At 52.3% G+C, this 17,312-nt stretch overlaps 3 protein-coding genes across 3 annotated transcripts in view; 2 read left to right on the top strand and 1 right to left on the bottom strand.

Annotated features, from left to right (window-relative positions):
- LOC308050573 (olfactory receptor 14A16-like) overlaps positions 1–17,312 on the top strand; it is a gene marked incomplete at its 5' end in the record, with an annotated part of 276,539 nt that overhangs the window by 89,649 nt on the left and 169,578 nt on the right. The gene's annotated exons all lie outside the window — the stretch shown is intronic.
- Positions 2,409–3,869, bottom strand: LOC308050570 (olfactory receptor 14J1-like; the record flags this gene model as incomplete). Its single annotated transcript, XM_080360733.1, has 1 exon — positions 2,409–3,869. The coding sequence occupies one exon, from the start codon at positions 3,867–3,869 to the stop codon at positions 2,937–2,939; it is 933 nt and encodes a 310-aa protein (XP_080216859.1). The 3' UTR covers positions 2,409–2,936.
- On the top strand, positions 14,411–15,325 carry LOC308050574 (olfactory receptor 14A16-like; the record flags this gene model as incomplete). Its single annotated transcript, XM_080360737.1, has 1 exon — positions 14,411–15,325. The coding sequence occupies one exon, from the start codon at positions 14,411–14,413 to the stop codon at positions 15,323–15,325; it is 915 nt and encodes a 304-aa protein (XP_080216863.1).

Genomic DNA, 17,312 nt, shown 5'->3' with positions numbered 1-17,312 from the left:
AACAAGCCCTAGAAGCCGGCTCCAGCTTTAGACTGAGCATGGCGCTAATCATAGGGAATATGTCATTGATGAGCCTGCATGTCAATCCAGGTGCTGTCCTGTCTGTGTCCCCTCCTGCCAATCTGCATCCTCAGCTGGATGGCCAAAGAAGTCCTTGGTTTCCCTGACAACAGCCAAGATCTCAGTGAGTTCTGACATTCCTCTCATAGCAAATGGCAAACACTGTAAAGCTGCTAAAAGACAAAATGAACTCTACCCCAGGGAAGAAACAGCGTTACCTCATTATTCTCATAGTAAATGTAAGCAAAAGACTCTACTGGCTGTGAAGGAGAGAGGTTCAAAATGCATGAGGAAAATTAACCCAATTTCAGTAAAACCAGCACGTTTCCTCAGCCTCCCCTGCACCAGGCTAAAGAAGTTTGGGTCTCTCAACATCTCCACACGTGACCCAGACTTTCTCTGGCCACACGACAGCTCCTCCCGTTCCTCCAGAATGGGGAACCTCACACTGGGACACACGGCTCCAGATGTGACCGCACCAGTGCTGAGTCACGATGGGCAATAACTGCCCTTGTCTGGGTGGCCACGCTCCTCCCAGTGCAGCCCAATGTGCTCGTGGGCATGTTCCTGCTCAGCACCACTGAGAACTGGCTGAACATCCAGGCTCAGAGGGTTGTGACCAGTGGCACAAAGCCCAGCAGGAGGTACCATGAGGAGCACTGAAGGACACCATATCCCCATCCAACATCTCCTCCTACAGGTGTCTCTTGGATCTCTGGAACCACCTCAGTGCCAAGGGGGAGAGCACGGCCTGCATGGGGTGGAGGAGATGGGGTCTGCAATGAGGGTCCAGGGGCAGTTTCTCCTGGTAGTTCAGGCAGCAACAAGCTGGGCTGGATATTTGGAGAGAGCAACTCTTCCTAAGCGCCTCCAATGGGCATGAGGATGGTCTCCAGTTTTCTGCATGCTGCCTTTTCTGGTGGAGATCACAGAGGCTGCCAGCCCTTTAGAGGACCCAGGACAGGCCTTGTCCTTCCTCTGGTCACAGCTGGACCCCAGTTCTCCAGCTTGGCCCCAGCTCAGGAGCCTTGTCTAGGGGTGACGTTTGGGGTAAGGTTGACAAGACTGGTTCATAAGTTTGTCTTAAGGACATGTGATGAGCACCAGGACTGAAGTACCAGAGCAAAAGGATGTTGCTTCTGGGTGAACACTTTCTTCAGTTTCCAGTCCAGGTCAGCTCCTGTCTGATCTCCCCCATCCCTCCTCTGATCTGCTCTGGTGCTCCTGGCCCCATCCTGTGCTCCCCACAGGGCCCCAACCTGGCACAAATGCTCTGCAGAGCAGTTTGGCTGCAGAACTATGGGGTGACTGCACACTGGTTGTGCTGCTCAGTGAGGGTCACAGATGCAACTGCATGGGCTGCACTGTCACTGAGCTCATTCCTGGGGGTCTAAAGCTCTGGAATGAGTCCAGAGCATTTCTTGGGAGTCATTGGGTTTTCCGCTCATTTCGGTTCAGCAATGCCTTCCTTGTCCTTCAGGTTCCCGAAACTGGTGCAGGAAGACGCTGCCTATCCCCTTCTCAGGGACAGAGGTAGGCTGACCAGCCCTGAATTCTTCAAATCCTCCTTCAAGCCCTTCTTGAAGATGAGCTTGACATCTTCCTTTCTTGAGGACCTCAGAACTTGACTCTGATTCACACTGTCCCTTTGGCCTCCTGTTGCCACTCCCAAGGATGGGAGAAACCTCAGCCCTGTGGTGTGTCACCTGCTCTGCACTCATCTGAGATGTCCCACATCATGAGGAATGGACACGGGGAGCTCAGTTCAAGGAAGAAGATCCCAGTGGGTGGTTTCCCATGGGCTGTTACTCCCAACATGAAGTGACCTTGAAACACTGTCTGTCTCACAGGCCTTCATGGAACCTTCAGGAATAGCTGGTGTCGTTAGTGTTCACCTGGGTTCATCTCACCTCACATCCATCATGTGCATGCTCACATCTCATCAGAACAATGCAGACATGAATTTCTGACCTACTCATTCCGTGTCCCTCCATGGAGGGAAGAACAACCTCTGTGAGTAAGGGAGAGAGGCCAGAGCTGGAAATGGTGGTTAGGAGGGGCCAGTCCATGACGATGCCCTGGGGCAGCTTCTGTGGGGTGTCCAGTGCACAGGGGCACAGCCCAGCCCTGCTCTGCTGGTCCTGCAGGTCTCTGGCAGGAGCCTGGCTGTGAGAGGACACTGCTGTGTGCCAGCCCTGCACACACACACTGTTTATCTATACACTGGTGTTTGAATCTGTGGGACACTATCGTAAGCATATGATTGAAGATATAAACCATCGTGTATTACCCTGAGGAGATCACCTTTCTCTGTGGAAAGGCTGTTCTGAGACCAGCTCTGTGACACAAGTGCCCATTGCCTGTCCCTGCTTGCGCCCACAGCACTGACACACAGCAGGACGGTGACCAAGCTGCCAGAGCACTCAGGCCTTGCACCAACACCAGGGATGAGAAGGAGAGTGTGGAGTGGAACCAAAACAGCTCTGGAAGAACAAGCACTGCTGCTCCCTGGCAGTGCTGACATGCGAGAGCTCTTTTCCCTTCCACCCATGCACACAGGAACTGTCCCTGCAGCTCCAGAAAGCTCCCGGAGAAAGAATGCTGGTGAAAAAAAGTGGTGAAGGACCCTTTATTTTGCTTGAACACAGAGAACAAGATTCAACACTGACACAGCCACTTGGTGTGAAAAGAAAAGCAGGCAGTGAATTACAAACAAAATTAAAATATTATCATAAAAAAAAAAAAAAAACAACCAACCAACCAAACAAACAAAAAACCACCAACAACACAAATAGAGACAAAAAATAAATACTGCACACAGGATTAACCTCCAATGAGATAGAATATAATCTTATGTAGAAGAAGATTGATACAGTTTATAGCTTCAGAAGAAATCCAGTCATCAGTTTCCACAGGGCATCCTTGAGCTCCTGGTTCCTCATGCTGTAGATGAGGGGGTTCACTGCTGGAGGCACCACTGAGTACAGAACAGACACCAGCAAGTCCAAGAATGGTGAAGAGATGGAGGGGGGCTTCAGGTGGGCAAATACAGCAGTGCTGAGGAACAGGGAGACCATGGCCAGGTGAGGGAGGCAGGTGGAAAAGGCTTTGTGCCGTCCCTGCTCAGAGGGAATCCTCAGCACGGCCCTCAAGATCTGCACATAGGACACCACAATGAACACCAAACACATAAAAACTAAAGATCCATTAAACAGAATAAGCCCAAGTTCCCTGAGGTAGGTGCCCGAGCAGGAGAGCTTGAGTATCTGTGGGATTTCACAGAAGAACTGTCCCAGGGCATTGCCCTTGCACAGGGGCAGTGAAAATGTATTGGCTGTGTGCAGCAGAGCATTGAGAAACCCAGCGGCCCAGGCAGCTGCTGCCATGTGGACACAAGCTCTGCTGCCCAGGAGGGTCCCGTAGTGCAGGGGTTTGCAGATGGCAACGTAGCGGTCGTACGACATGACGGTGAGAAGAGAATACTCTGCACCAAACAAGAAAAATACAAAGAAGACCTGGGCAGCACATCCTGCAAAGGAAATGACCCTGGAATCCCACAGAGAGTTGTCCATGGATTTGGGGACCGTGATGGAGATGGAGCCCAGGTCGAGGAGGGCGAGGTTGAGCAGGAAGAAGTACATGGGGGTGTGCAGGTGCTGGTCCCAGGCTATGGTGGTGATGATGAGGCCGTTGCCCAGGAGGGCAGCCAGGTAGATGCCCAGGAAGAGCCAGAAGTGCAAGAGCTGCAGCTCCCGTGTATCTGCGAACGGCAGGAGGAGGAAATGGGTGATGGAGCTGCTGTTGGACATTGGCTGCCTCTGGGCATGAGGACCTGTCATAGGAGGAAAAGACAGTGACAAGTTAGGGGTGACTTCTCTGAGGAAAATAAACATGTTATTTCCCATGGAAAACCACCTCCCTGATGGAGGGATGTTTCAGCTCATTCTCTCATTCAGGGGGTCCTGAATCCCCTCCCCAGCATTTCTGGTCCATCTCCTTCTCCCTGCCCATGTCTGTGCTGCCTGCAGCTGTGTGTCTGTCCCTGGTCTGCTCCCTGTCAGTGTCACAGACCCCGTCCCACCCGCTGTGTGCTCAGCTCTGTCCTGCTTACACCTCCTGGCACTGCCCAAGGGCAGCTCTGTGTGTGCAGGGGCTCAGGAGCAGCTCAGACACATGCTAACAAGAACTGGGGTCTCAGTGTCTGCTCCAAAGAGAGAAATAAATCCCCATCTCTCACTGCACATCCAGACGAGCAAGAGTGGAAAACTGAAAGCACAGACTCCTTCCCTGGCAGCTGTTGCTGTCTTGATGTCCTTGTTCAGAAGGACCCTCTGCCATGTCTGTGGGGGGATCTGGAGCTCTGAGCAGCCCTGACCCACACAGCCCCCTTCAACCCCACAAGCTCCCTGCCTGCCCTGCCGGGGGTCGCTCCTTCCCCCCACAGCTGCTGCCATGGGATCTCCCGGGCAGGCTGAGCGCTGACCCTGGCAGGCGGCAGAGTCCCTGCCCGGCACAGCCCTGGGGTGCAGGGACCCTGCTCTGCAGGACAGCCCTGGGCACCCCTGGGTGCTCACCCGGCTTCACAGCTGTTCAACATGGCCTGACAAGAGCCCCCTCCTTACAGATCCCACAAGCTGTGCCTGCGCCAGTTTCAGGAGATGCCTCCAGGAGCTACAGCTGCACTGCCCTGCACCAGAGACTTACCATGGCAAGGGCTGCAAAGGTTTCTCCTCCAGTGAGCTCTCAGTCATCCTCCCAGTCCTGACCATCCTTAATCTCTCTCTGCCTTGCTCGTCTGCTGAGATCCCCAGGCAGAGCCCTCAGCCCTGCTGCGTGTGCAGAGGAGCTGCTCCTGGGCAGAGCTGTCTCTCTGCAGCGCTGCCGCTGCCATGAGCTCCCTGTGTCCCAGGAGCCCAGCCCAGCTCAGCAGCACAGGAGCAGCACAAGGTGCTTTAATGACCCCTCTGGTGGGTTTGGTGCTGAGTCCATGAACCTTAGACCCTGGAGGAAGGTGATGAAACTTCTCAAGAAGTCAAAGTTAGATTCAAACTCCAAAGTTTCTTGTACTGTTAATGGGTCCCACTGAGGAAACCTACTGGGAAACAATATCCAGGTTTGGTTAGAGAAGAAAACTAGAGGCAGAGATGACAGGTCAGGAAGAGCAAGGTGAAGGCGTCTCTGATGCTCAGTAATCCTGGATGTGTTTCATTAACCAAAGGGCCAAGCCCTGACCCCCAGCCCTGGAAAGTCAGATCCTGTCCCTCCCACGTTGCCCAGGGCCCTTCCTGGGACAGTGTGATGTGGGGCTGTGCAAGGCCAAGGGCAGGACTATGGTCCCACACCTCCCAGGTTCCTGGCTGGGGACAATGAGGGTTTTGAAGCTCATTGACAACATCTTCTTGACACGGGTGACTGAGAAGGCAGTGGGGTGAGGTGCCTTGTGGGACTTCTCACTTACAAACCAGAAAGAGTTGGTCAGGATGGAACAGTCAGGGATGGGAAAGTGGAGCTGAGGCTCCTAGGAGATGAGAACAAGGACAAGAGCGGGATTTCAGGAGAGCAGGATTTGGCCTGCTGAGGGACCTGCTTGGGTCCTGTGGGATATGACCTTGGTGTCTGCAGTGCTTTTCTCTCCCATCTCCTCCCTCCTCTCTCCCACCTGCTGTTGTGCAGCGTTTTTTACCCTTTCTCAAATACAATATCCCAGAGGTGCTGCCAGCATCACTGAGTGGCTCAGATTGGGCAAGGAGTGGGTCCAACTTGGAGCAACTGAAATCAGCTCTGTCTGACATTGGTCAAATTCCTGTTGTCTTCTCGGAGAGGTGACAACTGTAGCACAGCCACACTCACCCCCAGTTCCAAGACTTTGTCATGTAAGCCCAGTACAGGGTGACAATATATTGTGTGCTCCAAATTACTTGATCATGGAGAAGAAATGGATCTTCTGTCGGCAAGCTGAGCAACTCACCAGTGAATTAGTATGTTCCTATGGGGAACTGTAATTGCCCTGACATTCACTGGCCAGGAAAAGCTGCAGCTGCCAACAGTCCAGGGGATCTTGGGCCAACTGCTTAACATGTCTGCCTGGTGGACCAACAAGGGTGATGTTCACGTGAATCTGGAACTGAGAAACAAGGAAACCCTGGTGAGGGATGTGAACATCAGTGTCCACCTTGGCTGTCATGAGCAGGACACAGTGGGGTCCCAGGCACCAGCGGGGAGGGAGGAAGGCCAGCAGCAGAGCACAGGCTGGTGGAATCCAGAGGGGAAGACTTTGACATACTGGGGGATGGTGGGCAAAGTGGTGACATGGAAGTAGATCTGAAGGGTGAAGGAGCCCAGGAAATCTGATAATCCTTACAGGACAGGCTGCTCCAAGCACAAGAATGATCTCTCCAAGTACCCATGAAAAGAAACATCTATCTCATGAGGCTGCTCCTCTGCACTGATGGAGCTGCAGGGCACAAAGGCAGCACACAGGAGGTGGGAGCAGGGGAAGCTGCAAAGGAGGAATTTAGAAACCTCGTCCATGGATGTGGGGATGATGACAAAGTTGCTCTGGACTTGATACCTGCACGGGAAGGGCAGCAAGATGAGCTGACAGAGCTTCACTTGCAGTAAGAGAATAGACAGGGTGAACGTGGGCCTGCTGCTGAACTTCAGAAGAGCAGAATCAGACAGGACTGAGGTTCTTCATGGCTTCTTGGCCTCCATCTTCACCAGCAAGGTCTCCCGGGACTTGGTTCCTGAAGGCAGGAGTCTGGAGAACACCCAGCAGTGGATGGGGCTCAAGTCAGGGGTGACCTGAGCAAATTCAGACACCGTTACAGAACAGGAGATGGGTCACTTGACCAGCTCCTGAACACAAGTATCACTGTGCTGTGGCACCTGAGATTGCCAGGAACACCCACCATTGGTCCAGAGGAGTGTGACTCCTCTTGAGCTGTCCTGGCCTGTCTCCTCATGCACATGGTGATTTAGGCACCTTCCTTTCTGACATATTCAGTCTGTATCAGGAGATGCAACACATCAATAAGAATTGGAGGCTGCTGATGCCACCTGTTCTGGAAAGGGAGGGAAGGGTGAGCAGGGAAGCAAATAGAAGAAATTTGCCTTTATTGCTATTTATTATGGAAATGTTCTCTGTATGGCTATTCCTGAAATCTCCCCAATCATCCACACCAGACTTGAAGCCTTTAGGAAAATAATGCACAGAGATTTGGCTTGTAAGAGCATTTTAGATGTTAGTGAGCCCTCTGCTGCCATGATCCTGAACTGCAGATACTGAAAGAATGAACAAGCCTCTAATGAAGTGAAAGGCAGAAGCAAACCCCAAGTTTCTGAGGGTGTTTGGACCCCATGAAGGGCCATCACTGACACAGCTGTGAAGGAAACAACCAGAGCAGATCCCTGTCCCTGGAGGCTGCTGAAGGAAAGACTTGGAGACACTGGTTCCAGGTGGTGAGGGCCATGTGGAGGTGGCTCTGATGCCACGTCAGCCCTTGATGCTTGTTCATCACTAGAATGGCTGATTCCTATCGCTTTGGAGCTGGTAGATTTTTCTCCAATATTTTTCAAGGCTTTTCCTGTGGTCAGTCTGAGTGTTTCGTGTTTTGTAGGTGGGATTTATGTCAAGTGCTGTTGCTTTAACTGCAAGGCTCTGTTTTTCTGTGGAGTTGGACATGCCTGTGAGCTCCTCACAACTCATCCAGCTTCTTTCATATACCTGGCAATGGTCACCAGTTATCTCAGTGTTTCAGTCCCAAACTTGCTTGAATCTTCTATGTGGATCCATACCCATCACTCCAGGAGGTTCATGGATCCACCAGGTCCCTGGATGATTGCTGAGGACCATCCAAGTGTGGGCAGTGTAAGAGAGGAGCAGAGCAGGGTCAGCTCATGGGCCATGACTGAGCACAGCCACCCCAGCAGCAGCCGTTCCCCATCTCACAGGCACAGCCATGCCCACAGCATGCAAATGGCACTGCCATACATGATTAGCCCAAGAGAGGCCTTCCTAACTTCCATATTCCCAGGAAGATCTTCCTCCTGTTCCTCCTCCACCTGCAGACATCAACTGCTTTCCATTGCTGGGCTCAGACATGGCTGGAAGGGTTCACTGAAGCCATCAGCCATCTCATTGCTTCTCCCTGACATGCCCTGACCCTCTCCCACACCTACAATGGCCAATCACGGCTGCTCAGGCCTCCTGCTCTTCAGAAGAGGCCTCGAGCTACTTGATTCTTCCTGGTGCTTATTATGAACATCCTCGCTCTCTCCAGAGTTCATGGTGAGCTTTCTTGTCCATAACATCCCTTTATGACCATGTCTCACTAAATGGTTGTGTTTTATGATCATTTGTGCAGAAAGGGCAGTCACAGGACAGCACCCAATATGTCAAAACTGATGCCGAGTGAAATGCCGTAAAGCCCCGATGAGTTCCCCCTGTATCTGTGTCTCTCCTGGAAGGAGTCTGTCCCGAGAAGGGGATCCAGCTCCTGCCACTCTCTGCAGAGGCACATGAGCAGTGTCCATCACCTGGGGACACAAAGGGTGACGTTTGCCAGACCACCCGTCATCTGAACCACTTAGATGTGTGCTTGTGGATGGGGTATGGAGCCTTATAGTGCAAATACCTATTTAATTGTCATTGCCAGAGGGGCTACCACTGATGCAGAGCACTGTTTTACAAATCTTTAAATATGAGCATATACGTCTGACATTCCTAGACATATTACACAAACACTTGAAGGATTGTTCATACCTTTTAACATGAGTATCCACAGAAGCCTCACCAGCTTTGCATCTCAGGAAATGGGATCCAGAGTCTAAAGGCAGGATGGTTTGGGCTCTGTGCTGGGATCTGGAAACTGAAACGTGCTCCCATCTCCCAGCCCCCTGCCCTCCTCAGTGAGGGTGTGAGACATTCTGCCAGCCAGGGCTGAACTCACAGCCATGACCAGTATCTTATGTCCAACTGCAGCCAATGGTGTCCTGCCAGCTTCAGGATTGGAGCTTCCATTGCGGGAAGTGTTTAAAAGACATGGACATGTGGTACTTTGGGACATGGTTTGGTGGAGTACTTGGGAGTGTTAGATTTACCGTTTGACTCCATGTTCTTAAGGGTCTTTTCCAGCCTAAATGATTCTATGATTCTATGATTTGGGTTGAAACCATTTCAGTTCCATCACCTCCAGGTTCCCTCAGAGGCGGCTGTTGTGTGGCACAACTGTCCTGGCTCTCCAGGCAGGTTGGGCACTGGGTTGGTGTCTGCATTGGCAGTTTTCCCCTTCCTGGGGTAAAAGGCTGTTGAGCAGAGACAGTTGTAGAGATTTGGGTCACAGGGGTTTGCAGCAATCCTGTCAAACTCTGAGCAGGATGAGCTTTGGAGCCCAGGAAAAATGGAGATGCTCTGAAGGATGTTTGTGAACAGTGATGCTGTCACTAGTAACAGTAACAGGGAACTCCTTATTCTCACTGATGATCATGATGATTTAAATCTCTTTAATTTCAGTCCTAACAGTCATTATTGCTTTTCCAAGCAGCTGCTACACCTCAGTAGCTGTGTCTTGAAAGAATTTCTTAGAACAATGCTTTTTCTCTCACTTCTTTTTTTGTTTTAATCATTTAAAGAGTACACTTCTTGGACAGAATTACCCCCAAATTGTGCTTCTTTCATTATTTTTCTACCCTTTAATTTTTTCTTATGTGGTGTGATGTGGAGGTTGCATAGGAGAACAGTTTCCTTCTGAGACAAAGGTGGCCAAGGAACAGATCCCAGGTCGGTGCAAAGGCCCAAAGGAAGCCAGAATCTGTATGTGTGTGCACTGACACACACTGTCACCTGCATTTCCAGTCTCTGCAGTCCCAACCGTGCCGCAGAGTCTGGAGTTCTGAGCTCCCTCATCTGCCCTGTGTGACACGTGTAAAATGGAACTACCCTAGTCCAATGGCTGGTTTTGATTCTCTTCACAGCCTGAAGCACCACATGGGTCAGGAGACAAGCCAGGATACCCAACCAGGACTCACATACCCTTCACGTAGATTTTAGGTGTTCCCTGGCATCTCAGCAGACATGTCACGCTGATATCTGGGTGCAAGGAGCTGGTCAAGTGTCTCGTCTCCATTTCTATAATGATGGATTTGTGTCTGGCTGCTGTGCAGACTCTGTACATGGATGCTGACACCTCTTGAACAACCTGCTCTGAAAGGGTTAACAACACAGGCTGTTCTTTCTGGAGAGGCATTAGGACAGCAAACAGTAAGATCTTAGCTGAGGGCAAAAGAAAAAGGATGGAAAAGATGTGGTCAGGACTGTTTGGGGGCACTTGTAAAGCAGCCCTGCACCTCATGTGGATTACTTCTGTGCTCAGGGAGAAACAGAGAGTTCTCCCTAATTTGAAAACATGAAGAGGAAGGAAGGACAGCGTCATTCAGGCTCAAAGGGACCTCAGGAGGCATCCTGACCAACCTCCTGCTCACAGCAGGGTCAGACCAGATTGCTCAGGGCTTTATCCAAACACATCTTGGTCACTTTCTGGGACAGAGTGGGTGTGCACTCCTGGGAAACAGCTTCCAGTGCTGGACTGTCCTCAGGACTGGAAAGTTTCTCCCTTTCTACAGCACCTTTCCAAGCCCAACCATCCAGATTGGATTTACCCATCTACTTGCAGACTGACCATAATATCCTACCTTGGACACAAAAATATCGCAGAGGATGACACTGAATGCCTTGCTGACTTACAGGGTACAGACCCCCACTGGTAACAGACCACCAATGGTCTCCCCACGTCCACAACCCTGTCCTTTCCTCACAGAAAGCAAACAGGATGGACAGGCACAACCTGCCCTGGGCAAACCCCGTCACCTTCTCTTCCAGACACCCAGCAATGGGGTCCCAGTGGCCATGCTCTGAGGCACAGCCCTTAGTTCCCCTGCTCACCCATGGGCCATTTTCAAAAGTGCACACACTGTGTGAGAGCTGCCAGTGGTCAGGGAGTCCCCCCAGTCTCCATGAGCTTTCCAAGATGGTGGAGAGTGGCCTCACTGTGACATGGTCCTGCTGTCCCAGTTCCTGGGATGCTGCCTCTGCTGTCCCATAGACTGGAGAGGATTGTGTTAGTACCAGTGATCCCTGACTTGATCCCCATCCGCTGCTGGTTGTTCTGACTCCAGCCACAGATGCCTGGGAGACCTTGCTGGTGAAGACAGAGGACAAGAGACACAGAGATTATCACTTCTCTACCTTCTTAAATTTATCAGTGGCCACACAGTGTCTTCGTTTCTCTTCTAACTGTTCCTGAAGTAGTAACAGCTCCTTGTGGGGCCCTTGAATTGCCTTCCAGGTCTGGACTGAGTTCTGATCTGGACTGTTGCTGTGCTTGGAGGCTGCTGTCCTTGCAGACCAGATGAACTCACTCCTGCCACCCTGCCTGGCAGTTCATTCCATCCGTGTCACAGCTCTGTCTGCAGCACTGACAGCTCCAGCTCCCCAGTCAGGTCCCTGGCTGAGGACATGGCCTCACATCTGGGCTGAGCCACCCGGCACCAGCCCAGCTCTGACCTGCACAAGAAACCTGGTACCAAGTGTCCAAGAGCCCATGTGTGCAAAGGCTTTGAATCAGAGCACAGACATGACATGGGCAAAGACTGATGAATGTCTCTCTAGACCTAGGAGTATAAAACCAGAATAAAATGTCTGAACTCATTCAACTGAAGATATTCCTCCCCCGGATTGGAGGAATTAGATCCTTTGCTGTAATCTTCCTGGTGTCCTGTCTAAGGATGGGACAAGAAAAGTTGATTCTCATACTAATACTTTATTTAATACAAAGAACACAATGATGTGTCTCTTCAGAGGAGAGAGAATCAACATCACTGATTAATTGAGGTTGTTTCAAGGATGTGCCTCTGGAGCCCCAGGGACACCTGGAGGAGCCCAGAGGGGACAGAGAAAGGGACATCATGGGCTGCTCCTGTGCTGCTGAGCTGGGCTGGGCTCCTGGGACACAGGGAGCTCATGGCAGCGGCAGCGCTGCAGAGAGACAGCTCTGCCCAGGAGCAGCTCCTCTGCACACGCAGCAGGGCTGAGGGCTCTGCCTGCAGCACCGAGGGCACAGGAGCCAGGCAGAGAAAGAGGAAAGGAAATGTGGGGGGAGGATTGCTGTGAGTTCACAAGGAGTGAAATCTTCACAGACAGTAAGTCTGTGGCTGCATATTATTACATCTGTAGATTTTGGTGGAATTTCCTAACGCTGGTACATCAAACGAGATACGTAAGTAAAACTATTAAAGACTTTCTTGTATAGATAAGGAGGACCTGCAGCAGAGCAGGGATTTCCTCCTTAAACCAACAGAGGGATAACACATGGCAGCTGCCTCCTGCTGAGGATGACTCCAGGTGTGAGAAGCTCTTTGTGCAGGCAGGGGTGGCCAGGGCTGTCCTGCAGAGCAGGGTCCCTGCACCCCAGGGCTGTGCCGGGCAGGGACTCTGCCGCCTGCCAGGGTCAGCGCTCAGCCAGCCCGGGAGAGCCCAGCAACAAGAAGGGGAAAAGATGTGGAGGGAAGGAACAAACCCTATTGAGCTGGAAAGGTGCTTCTGCTGTGGAGAGGGTGCTGTGTGGCTTGGGGCTGTTCACACATCCACATCACCCCCAGCATTTTTCCAAGGAGATGCCTCAATGTCAAGGTCAATGCAAGGATTAGCAGACAGATAAGGAGCTTTCCTGAGCCTGTCGTTTCAGTTTCCTCTCCCAAGGGGTGGGGGGTGCAGGAAAGGATAAAATGAAAATGAGCTCTCATGCTGAAACAAGTCACTGAGAGTCCTGAACTGCAACTGTGAGTTATCAGTACATCTGCCAGAAGGCTCATGACATCCCTTCCCCACCCCTCTGCCTGTGCACAGCACCTGCATCACCTTGGCTGGACCCGTCAGCCTTAGTCTGACCTGTCCTGTTTTCCAGCCTGCAGACAGGAAGATGCCCCCAGGCAGTGCCCTGTGAACAGGCAGGATCTGTAGGGCCAGGGGGAGGGCACAGAGGGTGGGATGGTCTGTGAGCACTGACAGGGAACAGACATGGACAGGGAAACACCTCCCAGGGGAGAATCTCCAGGCAGCAGGGAAATGATCAGAAATGAGAGGAAACTGAACTCGGAATTGTTATGGGAGGGAGAGCAGAGAAAAGTCCCTGTGACCCCCTGCAGGTCAGATCCCTCCTGTGAACAGCCCCCTGGCCTCCTGTCCCACCCAGCAAAGCCTCTGCCCTCAGGGCCGGGGGCTCCAAGGCATGAAGCAGCTCCTGTGCAGCCAGAGCTGCAGTTCCTCTGCAGAGCACAGGGGCTGAGAGCAGCTGCCCGGCACTGTTGGTGTCTGGGAGGTGGCTGCACAGCTGGGGAAGGGGGACGCTGTCTGAGTGCCCGGCTGCCTCTGCCCTGGCCTCTCTCACCCCCACCCTCACCGCATTTTCCTTCTTGCTCCCCTGCTCTGGGTCACTGCTCTTGGGATCTTGTTCTTGCTGTCAGGCTCTCTGGGGATGGCAGTTTCAGCTGCAGAGTCACAGCCTGATCTTGTGGGTTCTTTCCTGCAGGCGTGTCCATGGGCACACGTGTCCCAGCTTTGCTCTGACCTGTGGGCTGTGGGCCATGCAGTCTGTGGGGCTGGGGAATGAGCCGTGTGTGTCTTGGACTAAACGTTGGGTGCTGAGACCTTAAGAAAAGGGTGAGACCAGTCATGGTCTGTGGTGAGTCCCTCTGCTCTCAGCAGTGCCTGGTGGCTTTTCAGGGTAACATGGGAGTGTGATCAGCCCCCATCTCAGAAAGGTGCCAGCCCAGGGCAGCTGGAGCAGGACAGAGGGACAGAGCAGCTGCCCTCACTCTGCACTGACCCACAGGCACCCTCTGGTCTCGCAGGACTCACTCTGTTCTCCCTGAGTGCAGCAGAAATGGTGAGGGTTTCTGACACCCAACAACACTCCCCAGGGTGGGAGGAGAGAAGGAGCTGTAGAAACCCCAAACCTCTCCAACTCAGTTTCTCAGGCCTGAGGGTGCAGATGCTGACAGTCCCTTCTGCACCAGGAGTGGCTCCAGCTGACAAAGCTGAACACCAGGACTGGCCCCTGCCCACCCGATCACACAGGGTCAGACTGAGTCCTCAGGAGCCCCTGGGCACAGACCCTCCTCTTCATTGCACACTCATCAAGCACTGACGAGGGCCCAGCCAGGACGTTCTCCTGGAAGAAGAAAAGTGTCTCTGTGTGTGAGGGTCTGTGGGAAATGGCTTTGGTTTTTCCGAGAGAAGTCTCAATCTAAACCTTTTCCTTCTTGCACAGGTCCTCATGCCCACAGGCAGCCAATGTCCAACAGCAGCTCCATCACCCAGTTCCTCCTCCTGTCGTTCACAGGCACACAGGAGCTGCAGCTCTTGCACTTCTGGCTCTTCCTGAGCATCTACCTGGCTGCCCTCCTGGGCAACGGCCTCATCATCACCACCATAGCCTGGGACCAGCACCTCCACACCCCCATGTACTTCTTCCTGCTCAACCTCGCCCTCCTCGACCTGGGCTGCATCTCCACCACTCTCCCCAAGTCCATGGCCAATTCCCTCTCAGATTCCAGGGCCATCTCATACTTAGGATGTGCGACACAGCTCTTTTTGTTTCTCTTCTTGATCACAGCAGAGTTTTGTCTCCTCACCATCATGTCGTATGACCGCTACGTTGCCATCTGCAAACCCCTGCACTACGGGACCCTCCTGGGCAGCAGAGCTTGTGTCCACATGGCAGCAGCTGCCTGGGCCACTGGGTTTCTCAATTCTCTGCTGCACACGGCCAATACATTTTCCCTGCCCCTGTGCAAGGGCAATGCCCTGGGCCAGTTCTTCTGTGAAATGCCCCAGATCCTCAAGCTCTCCTGCTCACACTCCTACCTCAGGGAACTTGGGCTTATTGTGGTCACTGCCTGTTTAACTTTTGGCTGTTTTGTGTTCATAGTGGTGTCCTATGTGCAGATCTTGAGGGCCGTGCTGAGGATCCCCTCTGAGCAGGGACGGCACAAAGCCTTGTCCACCTGCCTCCCTCACCTGGCCGTGGTCTCCCTGTTTGTCAGCACAGGCATGTTTGCCAACCTGAAGCCCCCCTCTATATCCTCCCCATCCCTGGACCTGGTGGTGTCTGTTCTGTACTCTTCGGTGCCTCCAGCAGTGAACCCCCTCATCTACAGCATGAGGAACCAGGAGCTCAAGGATGCCCTCTGGAAACTGATGACTTGATTTCTTCTGAAGCTATAAACTGTCTCTATCTTCTTCTACATAAGAGTATATCTCATTAGAGTTTCATCCTGTGTGCAGTATTTTTTGTGGCTATTTGTGGGGTTTTTTTTTATTATGATAATATTTTAATTCCCTTTGTAATTCACTGCCTGCTTTTCTTTTCACACCGAGTGGCTGTATCAGTGTGGAATTGTGTTCTCTGTGTTTAAGCAAAATAAAGGGTCCTTCACCATTTTTTTTCACCGGCATTGTTTCTCCGGGATCTTTCTGGAGCTGCAGGGATAGATCGTGTGTGCATGGGTGAGAGGGAAAGGAGCTCTCGCATGGCAGCCCTGCCAGGGAGCAGCAGCGCTTGTTCTTCCAGAGCTGTTCTGGTTCCACTCCACACTCTCCTTCTCATCCCTGGTGTTGGTGCAAGGCCTGAGTGCTCTGGCACTTGGTCACCGTCCTGCTGTGTGTCAGTGCTGTGGGCGCAGGCAGGGACAGGCAATGGGCACTGCTGTGACAGAGCTGGCCTCACAACAGCCTTTCCAGATAGAAAGGTGATCTCCTATGGGCAGGGCCTGAAGGTTTAGGTCTTCTTCCAAACCTTCTCTCAAGAATATACCCAAGAAACTGGCCCACAGATGAAACCCCAGTGTACAGCTGAACAGTGTGTGTGTGCAGGGCTGGCACACAGCAGTGTCCTCTCACAGCCAGGCTCCTGCCAGAGACCTGCAGGACCAGCAGAGCAGGGCTGGGCTGTGCCCCTGTGCACTGGACACCCCGTGCAAGGAGCCCCAGGTCAATCACCATGGACTGGCCCCTCACAACCACCATTTCCAGCACTGGCCTCTCATCCACAGAGGTTGTTCTTCCCTCTGTGGATGGACACTCAATGAATAGTTCAGCAGTCCATGTTTGCTTTGTACAGATGAGATGTGAGCACGCACATCATGGATGTGAGGTGACATGAACATGAGCGTGCACAAACACCATCAACTGTTCCTTGGGGTTCCATGAAGAACTGTGGCACACACAAGGTCCTGAGGTCACTTCCTGTTGAAAGTAACACCCCATGGGAAACTGCCTGAATGCAGCACTGGGTTGTGCTTCCTCAACTGAGCTCCCCGTGTCCATTCCTCATGATGTGGGACATCTCAGATGAGTGCAGAGCAGGTGACACACCATAGCTGAGGTGTCTCCCACCTCTTTGGAGTGGCACCAGGAGGCCAGAGGGACACTGAGACTCCTGCCGCTGTGTGTAATAGGGACAAACTCTGTCTCTGAGCATCCCTGGGTGCAGGAGTCCTGAGACCAACTCAGATATGGATGCCTGATGGAACCCTGGCATTTCTGTGTGTGACTCCAGGAACAAACCTCAGTGTCCCAGTGAGATTCATCTCAGCTGCTGGGACAGGCTCATTGCAAGTGCTCCTGTCTGCTCTGTCACCCTCGCCTGTGACTCTGGTTTGTGCCCGCAAAAGTGAGACAAAGTGGTAAGAGGGTTTCCAAGGTCTTTGGAAAAGGCAGATATCGAACCCATCTGCATGAAAAGCATGAAGAAGAAATAACAGTTGGTCAACCTGGAATTTTGCAGGGTCACAGACATGGTGTTCCTTGGCATCCTAGTAGTCAGATCAGTGATCTCTGGACTGGAGAATCGGCAGCTGGGTGGGAAGTTGGCTGGATAATCAAGCCAGATGTCATCAGCGGTACAAAGCCCTCCATGCAGTCAGTTACTAGTAGCATCCCTCAGTGACTAGCACTTGGACCAACACTGTTAAACGTCTTTATTCTCCCTCTGTATGCTGTGACGAGTGCACTTTCTGCTTCTCTGTGGATGATGCATAGTTGTGAGGAACCCATGGACAACCTCGCCTGGTTCACCCTGCCTGGAGCAGGACAGTGACACAAGTGGGACAAGGGCTCTCTTCAAACCTGAAGTTATTCTGCGATTCAATGAATCTTTCCCTTGGAGAGGATTTTGAAGGCAGAATAGGCAGAA

The sequence above is a fragment of the Nesoenas mayeri genome (genome assembly GCF_963082525.1).
Source record: "Nesoenas mayeri genome assembly, chromosome: 29".
NCBI classification, from domain to species: Eukaryota; Metazoa; Chordata; class Aves; order Columbiformes; family Columbidae; genus Nesoenas; species Nesoenas mayeri.
Note: the sequence above shows the minus strand (reverse complement) of the source record. Positions and strands in the feature narration are given on the sequence as shown.